Here is a 23,008-nt window from a genome sequence, read left to right as displayed (position 1 = left end):
CTGATTGAGATGGCTTAGTTTTCTGATATCACTCATTCACATAAAGATCAAAACCAAAGGACAATGAAATGTGGTTTTTAAATCGTTTACACCTCATGTAGGTCTGGATGATATGATAGATCTGTCTTTGTTACTGTTTTTCCAACACATTGCTTCATTGGATCATATTTTATTATGATGGGCTTGGTGGCTATGAAAAATGTCAGGTTGTGGGAAGTTAATGCTGAAATAACACGTCAGGTTAGCTTTTGCATTTAAGAACAAGTAAATAGCATAACATGTGGCTACTCAGTCTGTTTTATGAAGCCAAATACTGACTTAAGTCTTCACTAAACTCATTTTCTTTTCTATCCCCTGAGTTGATCACATTGTTGACGTTGTTGGCATACCCTTGCTTTTTTAGCAGTGAGTTTATGAATGTTGTTTTTCTACACCACCAAGAGAAACCCAGGGACACCGAAGCTAGCTCAATAAATGAATGTGCTCAGAATGCAAGGCACCAGTGCTGGAGATTCTGTTGGCCTGTCGTGTACTTACCGTGTCTAGCATCTCCCGGGTATGTGCTGCTGAAACACAAAACCGAGCCCGAGCTTCTGCGAGGGGAGTAGCTGGAAATCCAACGACCACTACCCCGATTTTTCTATTTAATAGATGCCTTGCAAAAGCCCTATGGGAAAGGTAAAAGAGGAGGTTAACTGAGAGATGACAAAGTTACATGGCAGGAGAAAGAATATGGCTAGTTGACATTTCTTATTTTATATCAATAAGTAAAAATGATTAAAGTTACTAAGCTTCTGTCACATATAATTGACAAAGAAATGGGGCAGTTCTTCCATGGCACCCATGGCTGAGTGTGTATATTATCAGGTTCAGCACATTCATTAGAGCATTGTGAGTACTGAGTCTCTGACATAGAGCAAAAAAAGCTGATGTATATAACCCTGGTTTAACAAGTTGGCATCCTTTGTCTGAAGGGTTTCTAGGAATAAAAACCCCAAAGCTAACACAATGCAATTGCATAAAGAAAGAACATACATGAAGTGCAAAGTTGTATGTTTTAAAAATTTAATACCAATAACAGAATATGGAAATTTCAAGAAGCCTGTACTTAGTGACAAGAATTTGAGAACCAGGATCTGAGGGTCTGCAGGAGCCAATCCTGAGCTGTATGTATTCTCACTCCAGAGCCAAAGATATATATTTTTTGCCCTCATTAAACCAGACATGGAAAACAGCAAGGGTCTCCTCATTTTTTATTGTATGAATAAATACATCCAGGTATGGTCAGGGATAATAAACCCATTGACTGGGTTCAAGGGGAAATGGGGAGGGAGACAGTGAAAGAAATGTGCACACACAGAGTGGCTGGTCCGTAGATACAGCCTGTAGGATATAAGTCCTATAACTGCAATGCTTTTTGACACAGGGTAAAACCTTTCTAAACTATGATTCCTTTCTCTTATCTTCTTCTAGCCTCCTTCTTTCACAGAGCTAATCTCAGTGACAATTCTAGAATATCAAGCTCTCAAAGTCTGCAATTTTTTTGTGCTAAGAGCCAACATCAGACAAAAAGACATGTGCCCCCAAGTGAATCTTTGCCCATTTTGTGCTCTGTTGCTCTCTGTGGGAAACCTTAATTACGAAATGTCTCTGCCCACAATCAAGGTAAATGCCTCAGATCTGTTCTTAGCATTAAGAGGTTTCTGGTGTCCTATTTTAGGCTGGAAGCTGACAGCACCACACAAACCTTCCAGTCATAACTCAGGAAGGATTCTTGAACCAGACGTGGAGAATGGGCCTGTTCATTTATTCATTCCTCTTGCCATGGAGCTGTCTGCCTTTTTGGTTACCTGATGCAGAATGCATGTTATCAGACAAAGTGATGGAGATTGCAAGACCTACAGAGAACACTGCCTCTCTGGCCCTGTGGCCTATGCAAGGCAAGATACGCCTTCTATTTGGACTGGGAAGATTAACAAGGAGACGAAGCTTTCTGAGAAAGCTTGAAAACAGAGGCTGTTCTTTCTCTTTCTTGTTCACCCTATGGAAGGCTGCCCATGGAACTACACAGGATGAGAGCTCATAATTATCTGAGAAACAAGGCAAGGGCTTTTATTGCTAGAATACAAACTACCTGACCCATGATCTCAGGCTACTTTTCGGGACTCCCAAAAGACCATTTTCACTGTCTGCATGTTTCTCTTTGTACCAGAGGAAGCGAGTTTTGCCAAAGAATGCAGAGCAAAATATATGACTGTTGATTCATTAGGCTAATCTGAGGCCTCCCTGGAGCACTTTTGGGCTTAAAATTTACACTACTAAACCTGGCCTTCTCCAGTTAATGTGTCTGATTGCCCTGAACATTTTATATAATGAGCCTCTGGATTTGTACTCCCCAAAGCAAATTAAAGCCAGTGTGGGCTGCAAGAAACCAAACTATGTGGATAATAATAATAATAATAAAAACATTAGCACTGCGTTATGTACAGCATCCCCACCTCTTGTATCCTCTCATCCTCCAAGTGTATCACAAGGCCCAAGTTTATTTGGTAAACTCTGTACCAAATAATAAATACATTCTTGATTATCTGAGTGAATGTTTCATGGGTGAAATCACATTGTACTGAACGTCATAGAAGATTCCAGTGGTAAGAGCTGCAACAAAACTTTGCCCAAAAGGATATGTGGCTAGAGACTTTATTTTCATTCTGCAGTCGGTGGAAATGTGGAGAAATCACAATTCTTTAGTAAAATCAAAGGGTTTAAAATGAGCAAATGAAAGATCAAGTGCTCATACACTGGCTTCTACAATTAACTCCTTGTCTCAAAAGGTTTTCTATGTATAAACTTTCCATTGAAGAAGTATTTGAGAAGGAAACAAGGCCAGGCAGCAGGGAGGCCCTTGCCAGCAACTCCTGCCAACAATACACGATATTACCTTTTGTAACTAACCTGTTCTAAGTTTCCATAGACAACCCAAGCAATTAGATTTTTCTTTCCATTGCAGTGATTGATGCCTTTTGATTCACCAAAGATGACATTAAAGAGAGTTAAACTTATAGTCTGTGTTGCTTTAATGAGATGTGAATGTTTTCCTCCGTGGACTGAAGCTTCAGAGGCTGTGCTATAAACTGAAAAGAGCTCTGGTGTAGGAGGCTTTAAATTCTGGGCTCGGGGCGCCTGGGTGGCTCAGTCGGTTAAGCGGCCGACTTTGGCTCAGGTCATGATCTCACGGTCCGTGAGTTCGAGCCCCTCGTTGGGCTCTGTGCTGACAGCTCAGAGCCTGGAGCCTGTTTCAGATTCTGTGTCTCCCTCTCTCTGACCCTCCCCTGTTCATGCTCTGTCTCTCTCTGTCTCAAAAATAAATATACGTTAACAAAAAAATTAAAAAAAAAATTCTGGGCTCTACTATCTACAATCCGAGTGACTCTTAGCAGTTTAACTTTTGTGGGTCTCTGTCCTCATTTGTAAACTAGGACTAAGCATCCCAGCCTTGGTGAGTGATTGCTGATGTAAGAGTCTTACTCAGCATATAATCAGTGTTCAGCCACATCATCTCCTCCATAAATACCATGTGAAACTGGAAGGCATTAGATAGACACATCATCTGGTGTCTAACATAGCATATTTGATACAGACAATAGCAGGATATCTACCTACTATTTTCCTGGAAAGTCTATTTTTATTAATGCAGCCAAAGATTGCAATAATTATTTTGGAGAGCCATGCAACCATGGTGATTCATTTTTGCACTCAGTTGAAACTAATAACAATAATAATAATAATCATAGTAGTAGAAGTAGCAGTAATAATAATAACTACCATTGATTAAGTTATTATAGTATACCAAGTACTATATTAAATGCTTTATGTACATTGATAGTTAATACTACTACTAATAACAGTTCCCACCTAGACCATCGTGCACATGGCCAGCTCCTGTATAAGAAACAACAGGGGCGCCTGGGTGGCTCAGTCGGTTGAGCGGCCGACTTTGGCTCAGGTCACGATCTCGCGGTCCGTGAGTTCGAGCCCCGCATCGGGCTCTGTGCTGACAGCTCAGAGCCTGGAGCCTGTTTCGGATTCTGTGTCTCCCTCTCTCTGACCCTCCCCCGTTCATGCTCTGTCTCTCTCTGTCTCAAAAATAAATAAACGTTAAAAAAAAAATTAAAAAAAAAAAAGAAACAACATGTTTTATTCTGATAGGCCTCATCTTGCTTAATCTTCACAATGGCCTTATGAAATAGGCACAATTACATCCCATTTTAAAAATGAGAAAACTGGGGCTTCAGAAGTTTGCACAACTTGTCCAAGATCCCCCAGGTAGGAAGAGGTAGGGTCAAATCCTTTCTCATTCCAGACTCCTCAATACACCAAGGAGCATACTTTTACAAGTAACACCCTGTTTTTATTTTTCATATTAGCTGTTGTCCAGTTAGGATTCCTGACATATAAAAGAGCGGAGGTACTCCCTCTCTCTTTGCTATCGCAAAGTTGAATTATTGAATTTAAATGCATTTGTTTTTACTATTTGTGAACTCTTCTCATTACATGGATTCATTTTTCCAGCATGTTGAGATTCTATTTCCAACCTCCACCATCAAAGTCAGAACTATCCGTTACACTCCCTACTGCCTCCCTCCGGTGTTGTGCACTTGAGGCTCTCAAAAATAAAACAAATTTATTTTTGGTGTCTTCATTTGAGCTAGTGATAAAATATTAGATAGACATGGGCTAAGTGTGGAATCTTACTTCCAGAACACCCCATTTTGCCAACCACTCTGATTAAACATAGGCTTTCTTTTGTGCCTTCTGAAATCAGATGGTAAAGGGTTTGGGATTATCTGCTATTTTGAATCACAGTTATACCTCCTCCCTGCCATAAGTACAGAGCAGTATCCTGTGTGATGTTTCTGTAGCACACTGTCTTCTTGCCCATTACATGCATAGCCTGACCCAGATCTGTGAACAAAGGACCCACTGATGGTAATGGTGTGGCACACTAAAGAACTCATATGTGTGTTTTGTTATTTTGCTGTGGTGAAATGATACAAAAGCATATGCTGAAGAATCAATCTTTCAGAAACTAATAACTCATTCCTACCCATCATGAGTTCTCAACTGATAGCCCCAGAGCCCCTTATCTATACTTAAAATACTCTGCCAATCTATTGAGACTGTTAGAGAGTCAAAAAAAAAAATTCCAACAATAGGGTTATGTTGCAGGAGAGTCAGGACCAGTAGAATCTCATAAATATACGTTGACTATTACTTTCCATCGTGCACATGGCCAGACACCCAAATAAATATTTTACATTTAGAAAGGATTTTAATTAAGTTCCTTTTAATAACAGAGGTAGTGTGTGGCAGGTTGGAGAATGGCTCATGTATAAAATTGTCTATGCCGTATTGAGAAATAGTCATTTTTTTCTCTTTATGCAGCTATTCTCATGCTCAATTTCAGAGCTGTAATCAATGGGAAACAACTCTGCACAGGTTTATAGGGGAGGCTTAAAGTTTGGTGTTCAGAGCATGAGCCCAAGTTTGGGTTTGTCTCTTGGTAGTCTCTTGATTTTATTACTGCTTAACTTGTAGGAGTTTGGGCAAACTATTTAATTGTTATCAGCCTCAGTTTCTCCCACACTTGAAATAAGGCTGCCTTCTTCTGAGGATGGCAATGAAAAATCAGTGGAGAAAGCACAGAGCCTGGTAATGTTGTTTTCACATGTTGGGAGAGATGGTCTTCAGAAGTTCTCCTTGAAAAAGATCATGGGGCAGAAGGAGGCACAGGTTCATCCTTAATTTACAGTTGAGACCCAGCGGGTGACACCCAAATTCACAGAGCTCAAAAGTGGTGAGCCTTAGCACATGGTTCCTTTTTTTTTTTTTTAATTTGTTTTTTTACTTGAGAGAAAGAGAGAGTGAGAGGGAGAGAAACAGAATCCTGAGCAGGCTCTATGCTCAGTGTGGAGCCCGATGTGGGGCTCAATTACATGACCCTGGGATCATGAGCTGAGCTGAAATCAAGAGAAGAGTTGGATGCTCAACCAGCTGAGACACCCATGTGCCCCTTGATTCCCTTCTTAGAAGACCTGTGAAAAGGCCCTGCTGATGGGTTGGCCGGGGGCTTCCGAGAAATTATACAAATGAATTCTGAACTCGGCACCCCATTCAAAGTGCATAAGCAATGCCAATGCTGAAGGAGGCTCATAGAGTCAGAAGCACTGTCTTTGTCAGATCACCCTGAGGCTCCACTGTTATTCTGAGAGTCTACTGAATACTCACGCTACTTTAGCAGGCATGTAAAGGAGCAGGGGAACGACGGGAGATTCCTCATTGCCATAGATAATGAATCCCATTTCGTTCAGTCTCTGTCTGAAGTATCTTGTATTTTTTGCAAGTTGCCGTACTCTCTGAAGCCCTGAAAGGAGACAGGCATGAAATCCATCAATACCACCAGGAAGAGAGAAGCAAAGGTCAGATTGACTTGGCAAGCATTCCTAAGTCTTTCTGCAGACCTGCGTCGTTAGCTGGGAGGGGGTCAAAATAGGGTGGGTAATATCTCTTGGTGAGCAAGTGTGGGCACTGATATCTGAGAACTGTCCTGAGTCTGGAAGACAGGATCCAATGGGTGTGTGTGTGGGGGAATTGTGTTATTAGGTACTGCTAGCAACTAAAAGTAGGCTAGTCTGTGGGGTGATGAGGGGACAAAAAGGGTGTCTAGTAAGAAGGAAGGAAATGAACTATCATTTACTAGGTACCTACCATGTATGGATTCTGTTCTAAGTGCTTTAAAGACATTAACTCAGGGAAAGGGAATGTGACAGGAAATCACACACACACACACACACACACACACACACACACACACCAGTTGTTTTAGCCAACTTGAGCTGACCCATTAAGTTGTTTCTCATCTAAGTCTCCAATCAAAGAGCATTTCACCTAACCTGAACTTAAAGGGGTAGCACATCCCTGAACAAAAATAGGTCCAGCTGAGACCACAACTGTTTTCTGAGGCATTTGATAGTAGTAGAGTAATAGAGGGAAGGGAATAGAGGGAAGGGAAGAAGGGGACCTCTGTTTTCCCCAACCACAAAAAATGATGGTGTGGGCTCCAAACAGAAGGTCAAGGAAGGTACCTGTGTCCATTTCCAGGTTATTGGTGCTTCAGCTCAAAAGCCTCTGGCCTCCATGTGTGTCCCAGTGAGGACATCACACATATGAGAGGACAAAGGGAATTAAAGAGTGGAAAGAGTTCTGAAGAAACATGTCTACTCTATGAAGTAAATGAGCAAAACAGCCAAAACCAGAGTGTGTGTGCTCAATACAGAAGATTGAACAGAACCGGATGTTTAAGTCCCCTGGAAATCACTCCAGTGTTTGCATCTGATGCAAGGTGGCTATTGAGCAGGAACAGCTGCTATAGCTGACCTCCATTATGATTGGTCAGGTGTCCATTAAAACTGATCAGAGCTTTTGTTCTACTAATTTTGCAATATTCTGGACATTGATCCTTGGTATCTTTAACTCTCCTGGCGGAAAATGGGTAAAAATGTCAATAAATATGTTAATCAGGTTTCTCCAGTTCCTTCTTGGAGAGTTGGCCCCAGACTGTGTCTTGGCAAAAGGATTCACAGTGGGCATTTCCTGTTCAGCATCCTTCCTCCAAAGGTCCATGATGTTCAGTTAGAGTTGGCCCTGACTTTTCTCTTTGCTACAAGGGTAGCACATGATCAAGACGTGGCCAATTGGAACATTCCATCCCCTTGAATATTGGCTATGGAATACAACCTGGGCTCATCAGTCTTTCAGATCTGCTGAAGAAGAAGTATAAGAATGAGGTCATCCTCAAGCTACATGTTTGTCATCATATGGAGGAACAGGGGAGAGCTTATAGTCTAGTGGGAAGACTGATATTACATCTAAAAATGGATGTAAAATTGCAAATCTAATAAGTGCTGTAGAGAATGCTATATGGTGTTATGAGAACCCATATTAGAAACATTGGATCAAATTTGAGAAAGTCAATAAATGATGAGTGAGCTGAGATCAGAAAGGTGGACAAATGTTAACAGGCAAAATATCAGGGGACAGCATTTCAGGTACAGGAAACAGGTGCAATGGTCTAGTGGTTTGTAGAAGAAAAGAGTAGTTGAGAACCAGGTAAGATGTGGTTAAATGTGGGGCAAGATAAGGCTGGAGCGATGGGTAGATTGAGAAAAAAAGGACAGGAATTGAAGAATCCAACATTTCATGGTTGGGAAGAGGATGAACTTAAAAGGATGACAAAAACAGCAATCATAGAGGAAGAAGATAACTCAGGAGATAAATTAGTGTTCAACGAATTTGTTAACATGGCAATCATTGGTAACCTTCATTTTGGGGTCCCTGGTTTGGCCTTTGGCTTTAAAGGAACAGGTAGCTTCAAGTATGGTTTACTTTAACTCATATGTTAAATTTTTGCTGCATAGAAAAAGCCTCCTTGGTACTTAAAGATGAATTGCTTTGTAACATGCTGAAGGGTTTCTTGGAAACTTGTATGTGCACAGTTTATTTATTTATTTAAACTTATTTAAATTTGTCTTTATTTAAAAAATTCATCTATACATCAAGACTGCGTGTTTAGGGAGGTGATAGCATAACAAGTAGGGAGATATTGTAGAAGAAGAATGAAAAGAAAAAGAGGGGCTGGAGTAAGACTTGTTTTAATGAAGGTGATTCAAATGAAGGCAGAGATATACATCAGCCACCAAAATGTATTCCATATGGCCTGTCGCCTTGTCCGTTTAGCTCTTTTGTTGATTGTTAGCTGCACAATGAATAGATGACTTCATCAGGCTGGGTCTGATGATTCCTAAATGATCCCCCTCAAAGACCAGAAGGATTTCCTGGCCTGGAAGTGCATGAATGACTTAAATTGCTTTTCCCAATGGCATTATCTTTGCTCTTGCCCATAATGACTCATCTATCATTGGGCTGCCCAGCTACTTAATTGGCCCCGTCTGTCCCCTTTGCCTTGATTAACCCAAGTAACTGGATCATCAGCTAATGTCATCACTTTACTGCTTCTAGATTGTTTGGAGAGTTGACTGAATAGATCAGAATATTGATCCCAGGGGTAGCTGACTCTTAAGAATTCAATGTTTTCTTCTTGCCCTGTCTTTTCTATCTTTGAATCATTTAGCACAGCATGGCTGACAAGCCATTATGATACACTTCGTGGTCACCATGTTTTCTCATATAGATCACTATTAATGCCTTTGAGGTCCTTTGCATCGGCCAAGATACAGCTCCTTTCAATTACTCTGTTGCTCACTCTTTAAAATTGGAAACATTCTACTCTTGTAGGGCCTGGGGGCAGAAAGGAATTTGTATATATAAAATGCTACTCATCTAGACAGGATGTGGGTGATTTTATTAATTATTCTGTGCTTTGAGATCCTTGCTTTAAGAGTGTTTGTAAGAGAAGGAGGAAATTTTAGCACTTGTCTTTTTGTACAGAGATGGCCATGCCAGGGTGGCACGGAGATTGGGCATTGCAGCCACATTCCTTTCCTAACACTCAAAGTCTCTAATTCCAGAATTTCTGGTTCTTCTTTCACATATCACACAGAAGACAGGGAAGGTCTCTGCTCAGATAAATAAGTAAATGAGCTGATCTCTTATGTAGGGTTCTGGAGAGTTTATACGAGTGTTTATTTTGCTATATTCTGGGTTCTCTGAAAAAGGAATAGGCTTTGGAGTGAAATGGACTAAAAAACTAAACTCCACCTGGACAATTTAAGGCCTTAGAACCTTGGTTTTACCTGTAAAATACAGATAAATAAGCTTACCACACAGAAAGATAGGTGGAAATAAAGGGGTTAATGTAGAAACATGCTTAGTACTGTGCCTGGCATGCAGCAGGTGTTTGAAAGGTTAATTACCTTTTTCCATAGGGAAGTAGTTCCAAGTAACCTCATTGGCACCTCAGAATCATCTGGACAGGTTGGCAAAAATCCCATGCCCGGACTGCACTCCAGACCAATTAAATAAGTATCTATGGAAATGGGACCCAGGCATGAATTTTGTTTTTTGACAAGGTATAGCCACGGAGACTCAGATATCTCAGAAATAGCCACCATTGCCAGTCCAAGCCCAAAGCCATGCATTTCTGTGTTAAGAGCCGTGCCCTATGTCTTATTTCTCAGTTAGATGTAGAAAATAAAAAATGGGCACATGTCGTGGCCTCTTGTTTGGCACGATTACATCTCAGCAGTTAATCAGTGCTTGGGTGCTTGGGTAGTACATTTTGCGGCGGGTGACCTGCTCCCCTGACAGCTGTCTGCTCCAAAGTGCTCATTCAACTTGAGATCAACCCAAGTGTCCCCCTCACCCCTCTCATGAGGCTGGATAAAATATGGATGAACCCATCCAGGCAGCTGACCTGTACACTGCCGTTCTACCCATTCAGACTTCTAGCTCTGCCAACTTGAGAGATGGGCTAGGTTAACAGAGGCCACAAATACTTTAACCTTCTCTCCAGTGCTGTTAAAACAAAAACAGCTGGGGCAGGGGAAGGAAAACAAATAAAACACAAAGCATCCCACTACAAAGCTTTGCAGTCCCCTAATAAAAACAATCGTCTGTGGCGTTTCCAAAAATATGTTTGGGACAAGTCAATCTCCAGAGGGCCAGAAGGCATCACAGACGGTAGAGACTCCCCGAATGACCCATCAAAAGCTAAAGAAGGAAAATTTGTTGTCTGCTGAACCACTGGCATGCAAGAGAGAGAGAGAGAGAGAGAGAGAGGCATTTCCCTCTGAAACACTAGGAGGAAGAGGTGGATTTTACAAGCTTGTGAGCCAGCTCCAGTGCCACTCTCGATTTTCTGCAGATTTTGCAAGCTCCCTGGCTACCAGACAAGACATGAATATGCCCAGATGCCACATAGTGACTTATTTTGTTATTTCTCAGGCTTTAAAAATGCACATAAAGAAATGAATGCTGCTCTGCCTCCTTAAATTATTTAGCACACCACCGTGACAGTCACAATACAGTCAACGGACTGTCTATGGACAACCTCAAACATGCCCTTAGGCAGCATTGCTTGGAAAATGTTGTCCCTGTTTTTAGAGATGGGAGGAGTGTTTCCATAGAATATTTCTCACAATTTAAGAAGTTGACCTTTCTGAAAAATCAAACTGATGTTAAAGAATGCTTGAATGGCCTGAGAATGACTAATCTCCTTGTCTCTTGCCCCTTCTTTGTCTGTCCATTCACCCATGGCTTCTCCCCCCTGGCATGGGGGGTTGGTACTGGGGAGAGACCTTGGAGTCAAGTGTCAGTGTGACAGCAGGAACCCAGCAGTCTGTTATTTTAAGCTCTGGACACCAGACAGGACATTTTGTTTCCAACACACTTAGGGGCAGAGTGATCTCAGGAAAGATCAAGAGGCTACAGAGCAGCAAGAATCATAAGAATCACATTAGCAGTGACAAGCTTCCCAGTGGGATGGGGAAAACTGTTTGGAGTGGTTTGCTAAGAGGAACACACATTTTTATCAGGCACTGAAGCTCTCCCTTTTGATGTCCAGATTCCAAGGTTACGGCGTGTTTTATAGTCCAATGACTCTTCGGGCCCCTCAGTCATACCCCCGGGAATGCATGCAGGAGCAGGGAGGATGGACATTAAGGGTGGACAGCGGTCTGCATGGCCTGATTTCAAGGGCCCCAAGAGGACACCATTGTCTCCACTCCCTACCCGCTGCTCAAATATACCATCAGGCATTTAACTCATAAGGTGACGTGAGAATGGACATGTCCTGCACACCTATTATGAGCCAGAAATTGTGTTTTGGGGCCCTCTTTGCAGATACAGAAACTGAGGCTGGAGATCATTAACGCATTACCCAGCTGACCCAGAAACTAGCCGTACTTCCTGGTCTATCAAAGTCTGCTGTATGGGGAAAAGCTGGTAAATTCATGTCCGGTGAGGTGTGAATTCTATGGTTCATGGATTCACACATTTCAGAAATGAAAAGCACTCACTAGGTAAAGGAGTCAGGCCAGCTGCTAAGGTGAAGCAGAAGATAAGAATATTCTGAGGCTGTTGGGAAAGAAGTGGTCTAATGGTAGGGCAAATATCAAGTAATAGATAATTGAGAGGAAGAGCCTTAAGACAGATCTAGGCAGAGTTAGCAGGGTTTTCACACAACAATGCTTCAGAATAAATGATAAGATTTCATGCTAATTTGCATTTAAATAGAGAGCAGTATCTTAGCAAGTCACAAATTACGGAATTCTACACATTAAAGAGGGTAGTTTGGGAGACTGGGGCCTTCTGGAAACTTTGTAAATCAGTGATTCTTAAGCACAGGAACACACCAGAGTCTTCTGGGAATATTTCTTTCTCTAGAATATGTACAGTAAAGCCCCCCCTGTAGGTATTCTGTTCCAGAAACATTCCCAGGGTAACTGTGTTGTGCATCAGTTAAGAACCATTGTTGAAGTCATAACTTACAGTGTGGGTATTGATTCTGTTGATCTTGTGTGTCTGTTTGGAGGTGGGGGGCACCTGGGAAATGGGTAACTCACTTGCCATAATGTTTACACCACAGTCATGAGAAAGACCCGTGGAGTCAGACCACTGATAGTGGTGAATGCCACCCTAGGATTTGGAAGGTTTTGGTGGGTAATGGGGAGCCATGGCAGCATCATGAGCAGGGCATGCCATGGTCTGAGGGGGTTGAGCAAGAGGAAGCTCATGGTGTGTGGCATGTGGATTAGGATGAGGGGGAAAACTGGAAGTGGCAGGACAAGTAGGAAGCCAGAGTGGCAGCAAATATCTGAGGTGAGTGAGGAGGTGTGTGTCAGCAACTGTTCTGATCTGTGGCGGGAAGGCAAAGGAGGTGGCAAAGGACAGGTCCTGAGCAACTGGGTTCATGGGATTTCCTGGAAGGGCTCTGAGAAACATTGCAAGTCAAAGTGGCCATCGGGGAGCCCCATTAAGGCAGCTGCCTACATAATCCAAGCCTCTGGCTTTCCAAGTATCTGCTGGGGAAGCCTCAGAGAGCGGTGTGGGGATCAGGGACATTAACCAGTGTTTAAGACTTAATTAGGTTAGGGGCACCTGGGTGGCTCTGTTGTGGGTTAAGCGACCGGCTTCAGCTCAGATCATTACCGATCACACCGTTTGTGAGTTTGAGCACTGCATTAGGCTGGCTGCTGTCAGTGCAGAGCCTGCTTCAGATCTTCTGTCTCCCTCTCTCTCTGCACCCTGCCCCTCCCATCCCCCAACTATTGCATGCTCTCTATCTCTCTCAAGAAAAAAATAAAACATTAAAAAAAAAAGACCTAATTAAGCGAGCCCATAGGAGGGACTGGGCTCTCCCTGAAGAAAGAGATTCGAGGAGAAGGGCATCTGATGTGAAGGAGATTCTCCACTGCTGGTTTTGAGGTGGAGAGGGCTGCATGGTAAGGAGTTCAAGCAGTCTCTAGGAGTGGAGAGGGTCTGGCTCACAGCTGGCAAGGAAATGGGGACCTCCCTCTCGCAACCCCCCAAACTAGAGTCTGCCACAAACATGTGAGCTTGGGAGAGGAACCTGAGCTCCAGAAAAGAGGCCAGCTGCAGACACCTTGATTTGGCCTTGTGAGAACCTTGAGCAGAGAACAAACTGTGCCCCGACTCCTGACCCAAGGAGACTGAGATAATAAATGATGTTGTTTTAAGCCGCTAAATTTGTGGTCATTTGTTATGCAGAAATAGAAAAGTAATACATTCATTCTTTCTAGCCCCAAGCACACGCTGGGCTTCTCCAGGCACAAATCCACCTGCTTAATCCTCCCCAGCTGTGGCTGGTAGCATAGCTGGTTTTCTCTGCAACTTGTCCTGACAAGAGAGGGGCTGGGGCATGGCATCGGCTGCATTTGGGAGTTTTTGCTGCTTGGCTGAAAATGACCCAGTGGAAAAACAAGGATCAATGTGGAACAGCAGCTCCCCTTCACCCTCTAAGATGCTACAGCTGGAATCATGTTCTTTCCTTCTGTTGTGTTGAGCTAACATGGAATTTCATGTGTGCTCCATCACAAACTCCCCCATCTCAGAGTCCAGCCATACAGAGGAGACAAAAGCGAAGAGGAAGCTTCTGTAGGGCTCACGGTGTAAAAGGATATCTTGTTTGTGGGGAGGGTGGAAGGAAGTGGCCACACTAACCTTTTGCCCCAGTGCCATCTAAAAGACACACAGATTCTCTTTACACTCTTGCTAGGGAAATGTTTTAAGGCCTCCAAGCAAGTGCAGAATTTACTGAGCTGCCCTAAACCTCTACCCTTGCCTAACTCCTAAGGTGAAATAACAAAGGGGCGGGTTTTGCGAGCCACTCCTGCACAACCAGACCAGCTTCCTCTGCTCGCTGGAGTTCAGTTTGCTGGCTCATTCTGTGTTTATTGGATAAATGCACGTTGTCCTACGTACACATAAGCAGCACCAGGGCAGAGAGGCGATGCCTGTCACTTCGCTCGCTCACCCCAACCTGAGGTCCATGCATACAAAAAGGCCAGGTAGGACTTTTTACCCCCCAGCACAGGTGATTAATCACAATGGAGGCAGCCCCTCAGTTGAAAGCCAGCGGAGCGTAGCGCCTGGCCATCTGTTTTGTATTAGCTGTTGCTGAAATGCCAGTGGCCTGAAACCTTTAGAAAACACAGAAAGCCCCGAGTCTCTTTCTCTACCCCTGTCTGGTCCCCAGCGGGTAACCAAGCACATATCTTCAGGAAGCAGCAGCTAATTCCTCCCTCAACAATGCCGGGGCCCTCTGATGGCCCCGTTCCAGGTGGGTTCTCTGTGCACTCCTCTGGCATTCACTGAGTGACTTCCAAGAGACAGAGCTAACAGCATGTTGCCAGGTTTGAGGGGGGAAAAGAAATTGTAGGAAAGCTGACTTTTCTGCCTGCTCTCTGCCCCCGGTAGGTGCTAAGAAGTGAGAGACCTTTTAAATCCCCATATCTAATTATTAGAATTTCTTTGCCCCAACCAGAGTTCTTTTTTGGTTTTCCCTACCTCTTCCTCCTTTGAGGAAGAAACAGAATTCCTGCTGAAGAGTATATTAGTAAGAACAGCCCCAGATGAGCTTGATGATGTGGACGGATTAGGGTAGTTTTCAGCTCCCACACAGCACTGAAGAAAAGCAACAGCCTATAAGGGGAGTTTGTGAATGGATCTCATGTCAAATACAAGCAGTAAGAAAGTGAGAAAGTTTGACTGGAGAACAAACTGCTGTCACCCAGTGTAGTCCTCCCACTCCCCCTCCCCAATGCTAAATCTTCCCAGTTTAGTCATTCCCATTTTTAAACCTATCAAACTCAAGTGTAAAAATATGTGTGCCCTGTTCCAGGACCCAGAGCAAAGGTCCAAGGTCACAGCTGGAAGGCACGGGTGCCACTTTCTCCAAGTCCACGTGGGGTTAGAAGCAAGGTCAACACCTCACCTGCCAATCTCATGATAGAAGTTCACAAATGACCAGGATGAAGGAATTAATCCATACAAAATGATTTAAAGATGAGGCATGCTTGTATTTTCCAGTTCGAATGCATGATATGATAAGCCTCACTTTTTTTCCCTTTATCTTTAGATCCCTTTATCTCTTCAGAGGGTTAAAAAAAAAAAAGGAAATTAATGAATTTCCTTGAAAGACCTTGCCATTTTATTCCTCTTTTTCCTAATAGTTGAATAAAAAATAGAGTTTAAGCCTTCAGATTTTTTTTTTCAAATTTCAGATATGGGCCAGTATGAATGATCTGGTGTGAACTTACCCATGTAGAGATAATATACGTGAACTAGTGCTTCTCAAAGTAGATGAAATGCCTCAAGAGAAGTTGGGCAGGACCGTATATTCATATGAACTCAATGTTGATATGAATGCTCTAGTTTTATTTCTCTGAGTGCACAGAATTCAGTCACCTCTTGTGATGAGTCACATTGACCAGCCAACTGCTGGGTGCTGGTATGATGAGCATCAGAGGTTCAGTGCTTGTTCAGAACTACTTAGCCCCCTTTGAGTTCACGGTCCCCAAAGAACCCAAGGGTGGCTGTGTGACAGGGTTGGGGTGACTCAAAATGAACACATCCATTTTAGATAACTAGCCTAAATCGGTTCATGTGTATAAACTGCATGTTTTAAATTGCAACTTAAAATATTCTGTCTCATCACATTTCCCATTCCAAAAAAAAAAAAAAAAAAAGTCCTACTTGTCTGGGAATATGTTACTATTTCCAAAATATACATTCTTCTCTGTTCTGGCCTGACGTCCAGAGCTGTCCCAATTTCATGCCATTTTAATTTCTCCTGGAGAAGCATTATGCCCAGGGTCCATTTTCTGTCTCCAAAAAGTGCACAGTATTGAGGAATTTAGCAACATAATAATGATAATGATCTTGATAACTGCCATGGCCTGGGACTAGGTTCTGTGCAAAAGAAGCAGAAATGGTTGTACTAAAATCCAGACTCAGAGCTCTGAGAGTCCCTATAAAAGGGAAAGAGGCTCATCTTCGGTTCTTTGGACTTTGTTTTTCTTCTTTTCTTAGCTACTTTTATTCCATTCCTGGTCAAGAGTTTATTTACTAAGTCAATAGAGAAAGACTGGGAAACTGTCTAAAGTATACAGTGTCTTCCTACAGTATACATCCATCAAAAGTCTGGGGAAAGAATGTCCTGGACTGAGGTTAAGTACTGTGGCAAAGACTGGCTAGCTATTCACTGAACCCATTTCCTTCTAGGCAGACAGTTACTTCATTTCCGTGGCTCCTTTGTGGTCAGGCAAGGTCATGTGGCCAATAGAGTTATGGCCAATAGAATGTGGGCAGAAATGAAATGTGCCTTTCCAGTCATGGCCCATAAAAACATTATATACACCATGCTCTATTCTTCCTCTTCAGTGGCAAGCTTGGAAGCCATATGTTGAAGCTGGAGAAGCGACAAGATGGAAGGAGGCTGGATTCCTGGAAGAGAACTACCTGTCCAACAGGAACACCCATTTTGGACTTTATATGGCCAAAAAATAAATTTCTATTGTGTTAAGTCACTAATATATTGGGACTTATCTGTTACAAGAATGAATTACTTTAACTAACACTAGCCTTATAAGACTGTATATACCATGAAAACTTTCAAGGATTTAAAATCCTAACACTCTTCTACTTTTCATTGACTCTATGGTGTAAAGGGAAACTGTAATTTTTCTGCAGGAATTTTAGTTTCTCAACCTCTCATTACTAGTCACCAAGTAATGTCATGAAAACATGAAGTTTCTTGATTGAAAAAGATCCTAAGTGCAAATCATCATTAAGATGGAGGAGGGAAGAGATGGGGGTTCCTCCAGCATATTCAGTGGAAAATGCCATTTTGGATGCCTAAGAATAAACCTACTCTTCTCTATTTTAGATATGTACTTTGCCTTGGATGGAGAGGATTAGCTGGTGGCCAGGTCTTGCTGATTACTGTGTATAAAAAAGTCACATGCACTTTTGAGCTTTGGATGTCTCCATAGGAAATGTTAAGTAAGGGATTCAGCTAACTGCTTGTATAATTAAATGAAAAACTCCATTTTTTACTTCTGCTTTTTGGGTATCATTGGCTTGAATTACCCAGCTTACTCACCTCTGTATTCAACGGTGTCTAGACAAAGTCTTAGTATATGTAATAATATAAAAACATTCATTTATCAAAAGAATAGAAAAGGAACTCTAGATTTGGTCCACACATGTACTTGTCAAGGAAGTGATTCTAACTCCAGTATTTGAACCAAAGTAATTCTATAGGTAACCTATAAAGAAACGATATCATAATTGTTGATAGGTGGTGATTAGATTCTAAGCCTTGTCCAGGAAATCTGCATGGCCCCAAATCTATTCATTCACTTACATATTTGATACTTAAAGCACAATTAATTAACCAATCACTAACTACTTGGAGGGCTGGGTTGGGAGTGTGTGACTAACATTGGAGGAGGGGAAAATTGCAGGAGATGGAGGAGGGAAGGAATATTTTCTGACTGCAGTCATTGAGATAGGGCTTAGAAGGCTGAATAGGGGTTAGGAGATAAAGAATGGGTATAAGTGGGTTGTGGGGAGAGATGAACACCTTCCAGAGAGAGGAAACATCATGAACACACATAAAGAAGCTACCAATTCCTGGTGAATAGTTGATGGGATATGGCCAAAGCTTACACTGAATGCAGTCATTCATTCAGTCAACATGTACTGCTTGAGGCCGGGGACAGTGTCCTTGCCCTCACAGCATTTGTGTTCTCCTGAGGGAGACAGATGATAACCAGGGAAGCAAGTATACAATTCCAGGTGGTGCAAGTGCTATGAAGAAACATGGTGCAGAACAGGTGAGTAAAGAGAGTAACCCACAAAGAAGAGGGTGATATTTTAAAAAGGGTGGTTAGGGGAGATCCCTCTGGGTTGGTGGCAGGAGTTAGAAAGGTCACTCCAGCATGAACCCCCATTTCAAGACCCTGAGTTTAGTTCTGAGACTGTTCTGAGAGATGAGCTGGAATGGCAGAAAGCATAAGGGCATTTGTGTCTGGGGTCCGGAGCAAGGAAGGTCTTATATGGTGGTCGAGGAATCAACATGAGGAAATGTGGCAAGCCTCCAGGGAATCAGAGAAAGTCCCAGTTGTTTTCTTTCATTTTGAAGATAGATTTGTCAGGCTAAGAAAAATTTTATCAGTGACAATTTTTGATTTATCTGTGATTTCGAACATAATCTAAACTCGTTCAACTAACAGAATGTATGCTCCTTTTCCATTAGCTGTTGCTTTTTGCATAGAAACGAGTCATCTTTAGCCCCTCAGATATTCTCAGTGAATAGAACTGGGGATTTTGCAATGAAGGGACAGACTACCCAATTTTAATTTTAGAATAAACAATGTTACCATAAAATAGTGACACCATGGCATAATCAAATGTAGTGGTGTCTGGGTGGCTCAATCATTTAAGCATCCAAATTCAGCTCAGGTCATGATCTCACGGTTCATGAGTTTGAACCCTGCATTGGGCTGGGCTCTCTGCTGTCAGCACAGAGACCACTTAGGATCCTCTGTCCCCCTCTCTCTCTGTTCCCCCCACCCTGCTCTCTCTCTTTCAAAAATAAATAAACATTAAAAAAATATAACCAAATGTAGATTTAAAAGACATCCCCTCCTCATTTCAGGCACGGAGAGCCTCTCCATCCCAGAGGCTGATACTCAGAGGGAAAGAGGAGAGCGACCCCATTAGCTGAGAGCCTTCATTCCCCAACCCTGCCAAAGGCAGCATGGGATGTGCAGAGTTCTGAGGCCCAGGTAAGGACTTCTTCACAGATGGAGCGTTATTTGAATACTTCCCAAGTCATGCAGGAAATAAAAATCTCAGAAAGATTTAGTGTCAGGAGGCCCTCTGTTGGGGAGCGTGTCTATTTAATACTTCCTTCTCAGATCCTGGGCCCATCACTGTTTTGATTTGCCGACAGGCAAAGGAGGCCAGCTTGAGGAAGAATTTCCTGTATTGGCACAATGGCTGGAGGTACTTAGCTTGCATTTGCAGATTCAGTGTCCCCATCCTTCCTTAGCCTTATTGCTCAAATTCACCAAAACCTAGGTTTCCATGCTCTGTTAGGCTTGTTAAGCTTTTTATTCATATTGAAAGTGGAGAATTGAGGTAATGATTTTGATAATATCTAAGTTTGATTGGTAGTATCTAATATGATCAAGGAAGGATATGAGTAATATTGTGGCTGTGTTATCTTTTGTAGTAATAATGTCTGTGTACTATATTCAGAAAATATATTAAATTAGGGGTGCCTGGGTGGCTCAGTTGGTTGAGTGTCTAAATCTTGATCTCAGCTCAGGTCACAAACTCATGGTTCATGAGTTTGAGCCCCACAGTGGGGTCTGCCTGACAGCGTGGAGCCTACTTGGGATTCTGTCTCTTCCTCTCTCTGCCCCTCCCCCACACATGAGTGTGTGTGTGTGTGTGTGTGTGTGTGTTCACTCTCTCTCTCTCTCAAACTTTAAAAAATTTAGAAAACATATTAAATTAAAAAGATAAAACACCCTATTGTTGAGGGGTGCCTTGGTGGCTCAGTTGGTTAAGCATCTGACTTCAGCTGAAGTCATGATCTAATAATGGTTCATGGGTTTGAGCCCCGTGTCAGACTCTGTGCTGACATCTCAGAGCCTGGAGCCTGCTTGGGATTCTGTGTCTCCCTTTATCTCTACCCCTCCCCTGCTCATACTCTGTCTCTCTCTGTCTCTCAAAAATAAAAATGTTAAAAAAATTAATAAAAAATAAAAAAAAACAACCAAACAAAAAAAACCCCACCCTGTGAAATTCCCATCTTTTTGAGGATCGGGTATGATGAATTGCCTTATTTCCAAGAAGAACGTAAATCATTGTTTCATCTTTTTTTTTTAATATTTATTTTTGAGAGAGAGAGAGACTGAGCACGAGCAGGGGAGGGGCAGAGAGAGGGAGACACACAGAATCTGAAGCAGGCTCCAGGCTCTAAGCTGTCAGCACAGAGCCCGACTTGGGGCTAAACTCACAAACCACGAGATCATCACCTGAGTCAAAGTGGGACACTTAATCGACTGAGCCACCCAGGCACCCCTTATTATTTCATCTTAATTTTACTTTTAGTTTTTCCTCTACCTACACAGTATCCAGACACATCTCTGCTGTTACCCCGAAACTCCCTGTTTAAGGGTAAAAAGGGACAAGTATGACTTTGAAGAAAAAAAGAGAATTTCATTTTTCTTAACTTTATTGTATAAGCATAGGATATTTTATTAACAATAATAAAGGTGTAGTCTACTGAAATTGGGTATTATACATTATGAATTGGTATTCTGTCTTTATTTTTTCTTGTAAGTAAAAATTGTTTTCACACTATTGTTTTCATTTCTAGGGATACTACTGGCCACTCAATTATAAACATCAAATATTTTCACACATATGATAGCAAAAAGACATTTTGTGATTCAAAAAGTTGGTGACCATCTCAACAGCCTAGCCCTGAAGAACCAGAAGGGAGAAGGATGGTTACATCATGGATATTATGATTTTACCACAAGTCATTTTGGTGAAATAAGAACTGAGTTAGCCAATGGAATGATTCAAATTTAAGTACTGACTTGTTAATTATAGCTAGAATTGTTCCAAAACTATTCCTATCTCTGGTTAAGTTTTATATCAAAAAAATTGATTTCCATAAAAAGTAAAAATATTACATGTCTGGATTAAACTTAGATATTTGGATAAATTGGTCTATAGGCTGCGGGTTGGCAAGGAGGCAAGTAAGTGCTTGATAAGAATATAGTTGCTATTTCATCCTGACCTGAAATTGAAGGTATTCCAAAATCTTAGTCTGATATTCAATAGATATATCAGGTTGAGTAGACCATGTTTATTTAGAAGAGTGTCAATATCATTTCCACACCATGTCATTAAAATTGTAACAATCACAGCAGGGAAATGAGTAGCCAATAGGAGGCTGACAATTATAGTGCAAAGTCAAGCAGACCCCATGTATTTACAGGAAAAGCCATTCTTCCCAAGTTATGAATATGAAATACTTTGTCATAATTTATTTTAACTTATTAAACTTCATTTGTCATAATTTAATTTAAACTTAGCAGTTGCCCATTGGGGATCTCCTTTCTCACCAAATGGATTCCACCTATTGAAGATGCACTAAGACTTGAAGTAATTATTGTACCTTGTCCAACCCAAGAGACACGACTTATTAGAGAAATGGCAGTCTCTCTGTCAGATGTCTACTATCAAATCAAACAACATAATCAGTATTGTGATCATGAACTCTTAATGACTTTATGTACTTCAAAAAGTTATATGGAAGCACAAGTTTAAGGGAGAGGCTATTGTGAGCACAAGTATCTCATGAGGGCACAAAGCCCTTGGCTATCAGGCACTAATGGATTGTGGATTTCTTATGAATAGAAACCATCATCTTCATATCACTGGTGGTAAGCACAGTGCCTGATACATAGTAGGCTTCCAAAACATATTCTCCAAGTTGAATTGAAAAGAAATGTGCTAAGCCCTAATTGTGCATTGGCCATAATACAGATGATGATAAAATATCTGTTCTGGGCCATCTTTTCATCAAAAGAGTCAAGCAGAAATCTTTGAATATTTAATATCAGCCATCTCAGCATTGAACTTGCCCACCATGGTCAAGCCTCTTTCGTGGGATTCTTGCCCTATGTCTACATCTAGCTTTGCTCATTACTTTTATATTCTAATTATAATGTCACCAATGTCTGAAAAGGTTGTCTACGTGTCACCTATCATCACTTCATGTTTCATGGAGTGATGGGAGAATCCGATGGGAGGGAGAAAATGACTACAGATCATCATACAGCTGTGATTCTCAAAGTGTGGTCCCTGGGGCCACAGTATCAGCATTGCTTGGAAGCTTGTGAGACGTGCAACAAGCATTTCTGAGTCAGAAACTGTTGGCAATCCATTTCCACTATCTCTCCAGGTGATTATGATACAGGCTCAGATCTGAGACCCATGTTTCTGCATAAGGGAAAGGATAGGGTGTGTGGGGGGGTGTGCTTATGCAGAGGGAAATGTAAAGAAAACAGAGGATGAAATTCTGGCAAATGAAGACAGGGAACATGTCTAACAGAGAAGGGAAGTGGGGGGTGCCTGGGCGGCTCAGTCTGTTAAGCATCTGACTCTTGGTTTCGGCTCAGGTCATGATCTTGCAGTTCATGGGATCCAGCCCCGAATTGGGCTCTGGGCTGACACCTCAGAGCCTGCTTCGGATTCTCTCTCCCCCTCTCTTTCTGCACCTGTCCTGCTTGTTCTCTGCCTCTCTCTTAAAAATAAATAAAAAAGCCCTAAAAGAGAGAGAGAGAAAAGGGGGGGGGGGGAAGAACAGACAGAAAAATAAAAAAGGAACCAGAAAAGAAGAGTGTCTGCACAACTAAGGGTAGACTGCAAAGAGAAGAAG

At 42.0% G+C, this 23,008-nt stretch overlaps 1 protein-coding gene across 1 annotated transcript in view; it reads right to left on the bottom strand.

Moving 5' to 3' along the window:
* SPTLC3 (serine palmitoyltransferase long chain base subunit 3) overlaps nucleotides 1-23,008 on the bottom strand; it is a 131,333-nt gene that overhangs the window by 6,172 nt on the left and 102,153 nt on the right. The window contains exons 10-11 of the mRNA XM_047854390.1: nucleotides 6,286-6,421; nucleotides 538-667 (exon numbers count right to left, since the gene is read on the bottom strand). Coding sequence (XP_047710346.1) covers nucleotides 538-667; nucleotides 6,286-6,421 — 266 coding nt within the window. The remainder of the gene's footprint in view (nucleotides 1-537; nucleotides 668-6,285; nucleotides 6,422-23,008) is intronic.

This window comes from Prionailurus viverrinus, chromosome A3, assembly GCF_022837055.1.
Source record: "Prionailurus viverrinus isolate Anna chromosome A3, UM_Priviv_1.0, whole genome shotgun sequence".
Taxonomy (NCBI): Eukaryota; Metazoa; Chordata; class Mammalia; order Carnivora; family Felidae; genus Prionailurus; species Prionailurus viverrinus.
The sequence above is the reverse complement of the archived record's forward strand: the minus strand, read 5'-3'. Positions and strand labels throughout refer to the sequence as shown.